Raw genomic sequence first — 11,714 nt, 5'->3', positions numbered from 1 at the left:
AGTTGCCCAGGCTGACCACCAGGGGGCGCTACGCTCCCTTTAATTTTCTGTCGCAGACCCAGAGCAAACCCTGGGGAGGCCCACGTGCTTCCTTTTAAAAAGTGTTTTGGGGGCACCGGGGATTGAACCCAGGGGTGCTTAATCCCTGAGCCCCATCCCCAGCCCTATTTTGGATTTTGTTTACAGACAGCGTCTCCCTGAGTTGCTCAGGGCCTCACTGATGCTGAGGCTGGTGCGATCCTCCTGCCTCAGCCTCCTGTGCAGGTGGGATGACAGTTGTGTGCCACTGCAACCTGCTCCGCATGCTTTTACCCCCAGCCCTTCCTGGCTCAAGTCAACAGAATGTCACATTTCTCAACAAACAGCGTGTCATCTGCAGAGAAATGCAGGCCTGAGTGTTGGTGAGGTCACAAGTTATCCTGAAACTTCTAGGACTCGGGAAGATTCGATGATAATTGGGAGCCAAGTTCCCCAACCACAAAACCCGTAAGAACAAGTACTGATTAGAACCCGACAGTGGGGGCCAGAGCGACCCAGAGTTCCCGGATGTTTCACTTGTCCTAACAGCAAAACCTCCCTTCCAGGTGACAAGACGGTGGGGACTTGGAAGTCTGACGCAGTCCTGCTGTCAGTCAGAAGTCTAGAAGTGGAACTGGATGGAACTCTCTGGAACCTTCCCTGGGATCCTCCTCCCCCAGTTAAGCAGGAGGGCGAGGAGGGACAAGCCACTCTCCTTAGAGGAACCACTGTGTCCCCTGAAAGTGTCCCTTTTCCTATCCACCCCACCCTGAACCTTTTTCTGGTACCAGGGATTGAACCCAGGATGCTGAACCCCTGAGCCCCGTCCCCAGCCCTTTCTGTATTTTATTTAGAGACAGGGTCTTGCTGAGTGGCTGAGGCTGGCCTCCAACCTGTGATCCTCCTGCCTCAGCCTCCCAAGCTGCTGGGACAACAGGTCTGCGCCACTGCGCCCAGGACCTGAGTGGGCACAGGAGGCCTGTCTGTCCCCAAGCACCAGCATGTGCCCAGCTGTGGACGCGGTCTCCACGGGGCCAGGATCTGGAGAGAGGAAAGAAGACAGGGCAGAGGCAGCCGTCGTTTGTTCTTGGTAAGTTTATTGGCATCAGGTTCATCTCTTTACAGAAGAACTCGGCCCACACCTAAGATGTCGACCTCTGGAGGGGAGAGGCTCTCTGGTAAAGCAGGCTACGACGACGCGGGGCAGGTCCTGGGAAGGGGCTGAACTGCCAGGTTCCAACCAAGGGACCAAGGGGCTGGGTGGGCTCATAGAGGGCGCCCGTGAAGGGAGACGGAGGGGAAAAGAAAGAAGAGAAGAAGATCTGCCAGTCTAAGGAGACCACAAGCCTGAAAGGAGTGCCTTCTAGAACAAAGGTAGAATCGCTAGGAGGGCAGATCTGGGGGGTTCTGCTTCCTTCTTACAAGCCAGATGCTGATCTACGGGGGGGGGGGGGGGGAGACACAGAGCGAGGGGTCTCAAGTGTGGAGCGGAAGAGCAAAAGAAAAATAATAATAATAAAAAAGAGAAGGAAAGCGACACTTGTCGTTTGCAATAACAGCCGTTTATCCATTGCACACTGCGGGAGGCGAATCAACCTTTCGGGGTGGGGGGGGGGATTTCGACACAGAAGGATCTAGACCAGTTTTCCCTCTGGAGAGATGAAAAGCTTATCTTTTTTTTTTTGGCTCGAGTCTTTGAGAAGAAAAGGCGTCCATCATCATTGTCGTGGTCACTGTACACAACACTGTCGCTAAGCGGGGGTTCCCGGATTCTGAGCCTCTAGCGCTCTGCCATCCAGATGGGAGAGGGGGGGTCCGACCCTCGGCCTTCGGGGACCTGGACACGTCATCCGAGCTGGGGTTCCACTGATTCCGCGCTTGTGTCTAACCGGTCGCATATATTAATGTCACTCTGGGGTCCTCCCTAGGAAGCCTTACATAATAAGTGGACACTGTAGAAAGAGCTGATTAGTTCAAGGAACAGAGGCCAATGGGGCGTATAAAAGGTGGCCTGGCCGGGGGGAGGGGCCAGGGGACGCGGTGGCACCAGCCTACCCGGGAGCCTGTGGGGGTGGGGGTGGGGGGACCACACGACCTTTAAAAAAATCAGGTGACTCATGGGACACAGACCAACTGTGAACAGTCCTCTCTCCAGTGGGCGAAACAGGAGGAGCTTCCAAGGCGGCTTGGCCAGGGCGGAGTGGCAGCTGGCCTGTCCTGCTGCCGCAAGGGCTCACGGGAGGCCGCTGGGCCCCCCCCAGGAGCCGCACAGAGGTGGGCTGGTGTGTGTGTGTGTGTGTGTGTGTGTTGGGGTGACGGGGTGGGCTCTGGTGGCAGCGGGGGGAGAGGGCCCTGCTGTTCTGGGGTGAAGGCCTGTGTGTCCTGTGCTGGCGCCCGCCGCCCCCTCAGCAGCTGCAGGTCTCGGCCGAGGGCTTGGCCCGGTCGTTCTTGTCCAGCTTGATGGGCTCGGGGAATTCGTTGTACAGCTCCACCTCCGTCTCCTGGGCAGGGGGAGAGCGCTGATGACGCAGGGGCTCGGGGAGCCGCAAGGAGGCGGGTTCTGGGGTCCCCTCAGGGCACCAGGTGGCAGCAGCACACAGCATACAGAGACCAGGCCACTTTGGCCAGAAGGCTCCCTGCCCTCTCAGTCCCCAAACCCCCCACTTCAATCCCCAACTTTCCAGATGCGGTGGCACATGCCTATCATTCTTGCTACTTGGGAGGCTGAGGCAGGAGGATCGCAAGTTGGAGGCCAGCCTCAGCCACTTAGCAAAGGTGAGACTGTGGCAGCTCAGCGAGACCCTGTCTGTAAATGTAATATAGAAAAAAGGGCTGGGACGGGGCCCAGTGGGTAAGTGCCCCTGGGTTCAATCCCTGGACCCTAAATAAATAAATAAACAAATGAATAAAAAGGGGGTGAGGGGCTCAGAGGGTCCAGTGGCCACAGACCACCCGAAGACTGGCACAGTGAACAGAGCCACAGAGGGCACTTGACCCCTGAGCCCCGTCCCCAGCCCTTTTTAGACTTTATTTAGAGACAGGGTCTCGCCGAGTTGCTTAGGGCTTTGATAAACTGCTGAGGCTGGCCTCCAACTGGGATCCTCCTGCCTCAGCCTCCACAGCTTCTGGGATGACAGGTGGGCACCACTGTTCCAGGTCTTTGGCAGGTTTTAGATGATTCACAAAACAGTGGAATCCGGTGGCTTAAGCGGAACACGTCAATTTCACCTCCCCAGGCGCACACGCGGGGTCCCTGGCTATCCCCAAGAGAGACTGCCGGGAGGCCGGCTGGGCCAGCGCCGGGGCGGGGGCGCCCTACCTGCTTCAGCGCGTTCCTTGCGATCGTCTGGAAGGCCTGCTCGACGTTGATGGCCTCCTTGGCACTGGTCTCGAAGTAGGGGATGTTGTTCTTGCTGTAGCACCAGGCCTGGGCGCGCTTCGTGGCCACCTGCGGGACAGCAGCCACCTGACACAGCGCTCGGCCCCCGCCCGGGAAGGAGGGCGGCCCCTCCACCTCAGCCACTCGCTGTGCCCGTGGGTAGCTGGTGACCTGGGTCCACTCAAGTCACTCGTGAGAGGAGCAAGAAGCCAGCCCGGGGGAGAGGAGGGGGGACGAGGGGCTTCTCCTAGGCCCTCCCGAGCCGCCTGTCCTGACGTGGTGTCCCCTGGGCCACCGAATCCTGCCGTTCCGCCCCCCGTGAACAGTGAGGGGGTCAGGACCACATCTTAGATGAAGCCAGCTACGGGATTCTGATTCAGGGTCGGTCGTCCCCAGCGGCTCTGGAGGCTGAGGCAGGAGGACCGCAAGGTGGAGGCCAGCCTCGACCACTTAGTGAGGCGCCGAGCAACTCAGAGAGACCCTGTGTCTGAACCCTCCGCCAGCACCTGCCAAAACCCTCTGGCCTCAGCCAAGGACCTCCCAGACCCTCGCGGTCCCCAGGGAGCCTCGGTGGGGACACCCGCCGTCCCCAGCACTCACTTGTCTGTTTTCGAGGTCGATCTTGTTCCCCAGCACGACGAAGGGGAAGTTCTCGGGGTCCCGGGGGCTGGCCTGGATGAGGAACTCGTCTCTCCAGCTGTCGAGGGTTTTGAAGGTGTTGGGGGCGGTCACGTCAAAGACCAGGACGCAGCAGTCGGCGCCCCTGTAGAAGGCCACGCCGAGGGACTGGAACCGCTCCTGCCCGGCCGTGTCCCAGATCTGCAGAGAGCGTGGGGGCTGAGCGCCAAGAACAAGCGCCGGGGGACAGGGACCGATGGGGGCCACCCACCACCATCCGCGAACTCGGGGTTCAGGAAGCAGAATTCCACACCGCGGTGTCCAAAATGACCCTGAAAACTGTGTCTACCAAGGAGGGGACACTGAGTCTGATGCTTGGGGACTCTGTTGGTCACACACATGGATACGACGGGTGTCAAATGCAAGGCGTAGGCTTCAGACCTGGTAGTCTGGGGGTGACAGATCAATAAACTCACTGAATTGTACATTTCTACCTGCATTTTTTTTTCCTGAGGGTACTTGGGATCGAACACACGGTCACTTAACCCCCGAGCACAGTCCCCAGCTCTTTTTATATTTTATTTAGAGACAGGGTCTCACTGAATTGCTGAGGCTGGCCTCCACCTGGAGATCCTCCTGCCTCAGCCTCCTGAGCTGCTGGGACTACTCTGCATTCAATATCAGACCCACAGGTTCACCTCCCCACACACTGTGACAAAAGCCATTTCTTTTTGCGGTGCTGGGCACGGGACCCAGGACTCTGCACGTGTGAAGCACACAGCCTACACCTGCAGCCCTGATGTGACAAATAGTAGCATTTTATTAAAAGAAAAAAAAAAATGGCATTTCTTCCTCCCAAGTAAATACCTTAGGCAAATAGAGTTACCCTACTGTCTTGGTGCTACCTGTGTCCCATCCCCATCTGTCAAGGTCAGTGGCTACACAGCACCTCCACTGCCTCTGCATGCTACCTGTTCCTCGTGCACCTGGAGGTGAGTCTCCCGGCCACATACAGAGGCCTGGAACTGCTGGACTGTGGGGTAAGGGCACCTTCCACCCTACAGCCTGGGACAGCACTGGTTCGTCCCCACCATCAATTGATGATGTCCTCCCTCCATGCTGCCCAAAATCGTTAGCTGTTTAAATGTGCCATTCTGAGCCGAGGTTGGTGGCGCACGCCTGCCATCTAGTAACTCTGGAGTCTGAGGCAGGAGGATGGAAAGTGGGAGGCCAGCCTCAGCAACCATCAGGCCAGTTAAGGTTTTCTTCTGGGAGTTGACATCTTTGCCCGCTTATTCCAAAAGCCTGCCATCTGGAGACCAGCACCCCGTCACGATGCGGTCCTGACGCGCGGGTTCTGCTGGGTGGCACTCATGGTTGAGGCTGGCCTCCAACTCCTGATCCTCCTGCCCCAGCCTCCCGAGCTGCCGGGGTGACAGGTGTGCGCTCTGCTGGTCGTCCACAACTTTTCCATTTTGCTTTTTGTTGATTTCAGCAACATGGTTTTTCTTCTTGAAGCTCCGAGTCTCCCATATCCCCATTTCTCCTCCTTCCTGTAAGAACCTGCCTGGGCTGCACCCGTTCCCAGTTCCTCATGCGGCCATGAGCCATCTCCTCTTCCAGAATGCGCTCCTCTTTGGCTGGTACCAGAGGTGACAAGGGTTCAGGTTAAACCCTAGACACGGATTTCTGTTCCCTGTAGATCCACACACCCAGGCACTGGGACAAGACTCCCCACCAAGAGGACGAAGCCTTGAACTCACGCTCCCCACCCCCCAGTGCTGTCCCCACGTCCTCCTGGGCCTGGACACACCCCCAGCGACCCCACAGCGCACTGCCACGTGTCCTGGCCCTGCGTGACCGAGGCAGCTCTGTCCTGTCTCATTGCCCAGCAGGAGCCGAGGCCCTGGACTGGCTTGGGTTTCATGTTCGCGTCAGTGATCTGGAAATTTCCTTTTTATCCCAAATTTGGCTTCTTTAGCATTTAGTTACATTTTGAAGCTCTCGTGTCTGTGTAGGCGGGTGTCGGGGGTGAGAGCCACCCAGCTCTGTCCCAGGAGTGGGACAATGAAGTGTCACCGACATCCACAGGTTGAGGCCTGCACATGTGAGGACTTCTTGTTTTTTTGTGTGTGTGTGTGACGCTGGGCACGGAACCCATGGCCTTGTGCATGCGAGGCAGACGTTCTGCCCCTGAGCTGCACCTCTAGTCCAAAATACTCATTTTTTTTTCGTACCAAGGATTGGACCCAGGGGTGCTGAGCCATTGAGCCCCGTCCCCAGCCCTTTTTAATTTTTATTTAGAGACAGGGTCTCACTAAGTTGCTTAGCGCCTCGTAAGTGGCCGAGGCTGGCCTCCACCTTGCGATCCTCCTGCCTCAGCCTCCCAAGCTGCTGGGATGACAGGTGTGCACCACTGAGCCTGGCAGAAACCCAAAGATTTCTGACCTAAGCTTATTAAGGATGTGGAGAGACCAGTTAGAGCCGGGCATGGAGGTCAGTGTTTGTACTGGCAGCAGCTACTTAAGCACCCTGGGTTCAATCCCTGGGACCAGAAAAGAGCTGAGTTGGAGACATGCTGGAACACAGGCAGGGCCCAGGAAGGCAGCCAGTGCAAAGACTCAGAACAAACAAAAATTCACCCAGTTAAATGTGAATTTCAAAACAACTACGAGGGATTTCATGGTGTCTTATTTTGCAGTGTGAAATTCACACTGAGGGCCGGAGGGCAGCTCCCTGAGACAGGGCAAGGTCCCCAGGTTCAGGCCTGGGCCTGTCCCCACACTCCCAGAAAACTGAATTTAAACTGCCACCTGGCATTTTCTCCAGGGACGCGAGCTGTGGCCCATTATCCACGGGGTGTGGCCAACAGGGGCGGTGCCCGGCCTGGCCTGAAGACACGCAGGGAGCAGGGCGGGGTTGACCAGGCTGGGGAGTGGCTCACCTGCATGGTGACTAGTCTGTCGTCCACCATCACCTCCTTGGTCAGGAAGTCGGCCCCTATCGTGGCTTTGTACTGGTTACTGAATTTCTTGTTCACATACTGGTTCATGAGTGACGTCTTCCCAACGCTGAGGGAGAAAAAGCACAAGTCTCAGTCACACAGGAGGGACAGGGACTGACGGTGGCACCTGTAGCTTCTTTTTTTTTGGTAACAGGGATTGAACCCAGGGGTGCTTAACCCCTGAGCCCCGTCCCCAGCCCTTTTTATTTATATTTTATTTAGAGACAGGGTCTGGCTGAGTGGCTCAGGGCCTCCCTAATCTGCTGAGGCTGGCCTCTAACTTGCGATCCTCCTGCCTCAGCCTCCCAAACTGAGATAACAGGCATGGGCCACCGATGTTTGCAACTTCACAAGGAGCCTGCCTGTTTTGAAGGACACTAAGGAACCAAGGCCCCTGTCCGCAAACATCCCTTCATGACACACTGGAAAATGTAGATTTCTGCTGGGCTAAAGATCCAGGGTGGGGTTGGCGGTGGGGCTCAGTGGCAGAGCTGCCTGGCATGCATGAAGCCCGGGTGCCACCCCCAGCTCAGCAACAGACATAAACAAACAAAAGCCGGACACAGATGTGCACCAGATGCTGAAAAGCTGCTGGTAAGTTTCGGTTCAGGCGACTCTGGCGACAGAACCTGGTATTATTCCTTTCCCTCCCAGAAGAACCTCAGTAAATATGCTCCTTCTAAAATAAGTTCCAGGAGTAAGATCCCTCCACGATTCTAAAAATACCACAGTAGTCTCGGGTGCTTCTCTATTTAGTGGTTGTTATTTGGCTTAATGAAGTCATACCAGGAGGCAGCCGCTGGCTTTGAACAGACACCTAATGACACACGCCAAGTTTAAAATCTGAGGCAGACATTATTGATTTGGGGGTGGTGGGGTAGAAGGGATTGATCTCCGTGGCACCCAGCCCCTGAGCCCCATCCTCACACCTTTTTCTATTTGATTTAGAGACAGGGTCTCACTGAGTTGCTTAGCACCTCGCCTTTGCTGAGGCTGGCCTCCACCTTGCGATCCTCCTGCCTCAGCCTCCCGGGCTGCTGGGATGACAGGTGTGCACCACTGTCCCTGGCCCAAGGCCGAGATTATTACCGATAATCAGACCAGACCAGAATCTACCTCAAAGCAAGGTTCTGCAAGGATTTTTTTCAGCAGGAGACCATGTGTGATTGTTTTGGTGACCAGGTTAGAGCAGGCTCAAGATAACAGAAAAGCCTTCTTCATGACCCATAGTATCACCGTGCTTTCCCACAAAGGGACAAGTTCGTGCTTGTGTGCAGGGGACCCGAAAGCATACCTGGCCCCAGGCCGTGCTCTCTGACCCAGACCACCTGCACCAGACCTTCCAGGGGAGGGGGGGGCGCTGCGAGGAAACAAGGCCCGGATCCTTTCCAGTGAAGTCTAGGAAGCACAGGCCCAGAGCAGAGTCCTGACAGCACAGGGCTTGCAGGAGCTGGGACCAAGAGCCCACCCCGCTGGTCTGGGGCTAGACAAATAGGAGCTTGTTCAAGACCCTTCCAGAAATTCCAGTAAGCCAGCCAAGAGCAAAAACCACCCACCCTGGCCTTTGTTTTTGTTTTGGTCCTAGGGATTGAACCCAGGGGCACTCGACCCCTGAGCCCCGTCCCCAGCACTATTTTTTATTTTATTTAGAGACAGGGTCCTGCTGAGTTGCTTAGGGCCTCACTAAGTTGCTGAGGCTGGCTTTGAACTCGAGATCCTCCTGCCTCAGCCTTCCAAGTCACTGGGATGACAGGCGGGTGCCACTGCATGTGGCTAATTTTCAGTGTTAGTTTTGAAAACAGGCGGGCCTCCAAGCCATCATGGGTCACTTCAGACACCAGGTGTGGAAGGCCTCCCAGAGCATTTAATGAGCCCCTAGAGTTGGCTCCTCGTTGGGTGGGAAATCTGGACGCAGACCCTGGCCTTGCAGTCCCAGGCCAGCATCAAGGCAATGTCGCCCAGGCCTGCAGAAGCCGCATCTGGTGGGCAGATGCCAGCAGCACGGAATCTCCCTGAGCAGGACTCTCTAGTCTGGCCGCTGGGAGCAGAGGGCAATCCGCGAAGCTGGCCATTATTAGTTCAGTTCAAAAAGCATCCTTGTCTCTTAAAAGTCATGTGAGCCACCAGGGAATACACGTTCCATAATAAGGGATCATTCAAATGTCTTCAGGACCCTAAGCAGCAGGGAGGGAAAGGCCCAGAGTAGAAGAGGGTGATGTCAGCCAGCCCAGGGGCGTGGTCTGGGGAAGGCGTGGTCTGGGGAAGGCGTGGTCTGGGGAAGGCGTGGTCTGGGGAAGGCGTGGTCTGGGGAAGGCGTGGTCTGGGGAAGGCGTGGTCTGGGGAAGGCGTGGTCTGGGGAAGGCGTGGTCTGGGGAAGGCGTGGTCTGGGGAAGGCGTGGTCTGGGGAAGGCGTGGTCTGGGGAAGGCGTGGTCTGGGGAGGGCGTGGTCTGGGGAGGGCGTGGTCTGGGGAGGGCGTGGTCTGGGGAGGGCGTGGTCTGGGGAGGGCGTGGTCTGGGGAGGGCGTGGTCTGGGAGGGCGTGGTCTGGGAGGGCGTGGTCTGGGGAGGGCGTGGTCTGGGGAGGGCGTGGTCTGGGGAGGGCGTGGTCTGGGGAGGGCGTGGTCTGGGGAGGGCGTGGTCTGGGGAGGGCGTGGTCTGGGGAGGGCGTGGTCTGGGGAGGGCGTGGTCTGGGGAGGGCGTGGTCTGGGGAGGGCGTGGTCTGGGGAGGGCGTGGTCTGGGGAGGGCGTGGTCTGGGGAGGGCGTGGTCTGGGGAGGGCGTGGTCTGGGGAGGGCGTGGTCTGGGGAGGGCGTGGTCTGGGGAGGGCGTGGGGTAAGCGGGGCTCCCAGCCAACAGGGCAGATGGGAATCCTGGGGAACACTCACCCCGAGTCTCCCAGGATGATCACCTTGAGCAGCACTTTCTTCCTCGAGGTCATGCTTCACACTGCGGGAGGAAAGGAGAAGGAACCATGAGCAGAAGGAGCAGGAGGAGAAGCGAGCCCGGCGCAGCCCTAGGGGCCCTGCTAGGAGCGGCGCCCGTCATGAGAATCCTGGACCCAAGAGCCGGGCTGGGGGGACAGGGTGTCCTCAACCCCCCAGGTGGCAGAGCTCAGCCCTCGGTCACTCACACCTCTGCTGAAGGGCCACTTCCTCAGACAGGCGACCCCTGCGACTCAATGGCCCAGGGCTCCCCACTTCTCCGACCTGCGGTCTGGACTCAGGGGCGCTTAACCTATGAGCCACTTTTTCTATTTTATTTAGAGTCACGGTGTCGCAGTTGCTCAGGGCCTCGCTAAGTGGCTGAGGCTGGCCTCCAACTCGCGATCCTCCTGCCTCAGCCTCTGGAGCAGCTGGGACTATAGGAAGACAGTGGGTGCTGTGCCCAACTTAGAAGTGTGGGCTTCAAAGGTACCAACTTGAACTTGAACCAGCTCCAAACACTGAGAAATGTCTCTCTCCAGTGATATTGTGTGTGTGTGTGTGTTTTAAACTGGGAATTGAAACCAAGGGCACTTTACCACAGAGCTAGATCCCCAGCCCTTTTTATTTTTTGAGACAAACTATCCAGCCTGGCCTCCAACTATTGATCCTCCTGCCTCGGCCTCCCAAGTAGCTAGGATTATAGGCACTGCCACCCCATCTGGCCTGCTATGTTATCCAAGACTGTGCTCTGTACCTGACCATGAAACAAATCCAAATCACTCTGCCTTCCAAACCAGCAGACGTCAGGTAGGTAAGCAATATTGCTCATCAGGTTTTGGGAAAGGTCTTGGAGAGGCATCTGAAGTCACATACTACCATGACTCAGGTCAAGAAGTTGAACAGCGGGTCTGGATATGGACTGACCCTATTATTTTGGGGGTGGGGACCGGGAACTGAACCCAGGAGCACTGAGCCACACTTTATTTCACTTAAGAGATAGGGTCTCGCAGAGTTGCTGAGGCTGGCCTCGAACTTGCGATCCTCCTGCCTCAGCCTCCTGCCCTAGAGGAGCTTAAATTGGAATGAGCAATCGGTCAACAAACAACAGCTTCTAGATAATTCAATTCCAGTGACTAAGTGGGCACAGCTACCGGGCTGTGAAGAAGCAGAAGGCTGGGGACCTCTTTACAGAGACGACTATAAAATGCCAAAGTGAAATCAAAAGCGACCTCAACAGGACCTACAAGCCAGGAGGGGAAGGAAGTTGGGCAGGCTGCAGAACACAGCTTTGCTTGATGAGCAAAGGGAACAGAAATACAAACAGCCGGGCGCAACGGTGCACGCCCTGTCATTCCAGAGGCTTGGGAGGCTGAGGCAGGAGGATCGCAAGGTGGAGGCTGGCCTCACCAACTTAGTGAGGCTCTAAGTGACTCAGCCAGACCCTGTCTCTAAATAAAATACTTTAAAAAGAAGGAACGGTCCTGGGGACTGTCAACAATCCTTGGCTGTGACATCTTACTTGCTGTAAATCCCTTACAAGCTTCAGAGAAAGCGTGGTGGGAATTGTCAGGGAACTGGAAGAAGAGAGGGGGGGACTGTGGGGGGTGTCCACAGAGCAGCTGTGGACCAGGGGCTGGGCGGAGGAGTTCCCTGGAGCCTGGCCAAGGAGACAGCTGGGAAGCAGCGCAGGCCCTAGGGCGTGGGGCCACCCAAGCCAGGGCCTAGGCGGGTGCAGGAGAGCAGCCACCTGGCAGGGGACAGTCTGGCTTTGCA

General features: G+C 56.9%; 1 protein-coding gene across 1 annotated transcript in view; it reads right to left on the bottom strand.

Annotated features, from left to right (window-relative positions):
- Positions 1-1,095: 1,095 nt before the first annotated feature.
- Rab7a (RAB7A, member RAS oncogene family) overlaps positions 1,096-11,714 on the bottom strand; it is a 31,394-nt gene continuing 20,775 nt past the window's right edge. The window contains exons 2-6 of the mRNA XM_077106234.1: positions 9,903-9,963; positions 6,960-7,086; positions 3,998-4,216; positions 3,338-3,466; positions 1,096-2,519 (exon numbers count right to left, since the gene is read on the bottom strand). Coding sequence (XP_076962349.1) covers positions 2,424-2,519; positions 3,338-3,466; positions 3,998-4,216; positions 6,960-7,086; positions 9,903-9,955 — 624 coding nt within the window. The 5' untranslated portion in view covers positions 9,956-9,963 and the 3' untranslated portion in view covers positions 1,096-2,423. The remainder of the gene's footprint in view (positions 2,520-3,337; positions 3,467-3,997; positions 4,217-6,959; positions 7,087-9,902; positions 9,964-11,714) is intronic.

Source organism: Callospermophilus lateralis, chromosome 20 (genome assembly GCF_048772815.1).
Source record: "Callospermophilus lateralis isolate mCalLat2 chromosome 20, mCalLat2.hap1, whole genome shotgun sequence".
NCBI lineage: Eukaryota > Metazoa > Chordata > Mammalia > Rodentia > Sciuridae > Callospermophilus > Callospermophilus lateralis.
The sequence above is the reverse complement of the archived record's forward strand: the minus strand, read 5'-3'. Positions and strand labels throughout refer to the sequence as shown.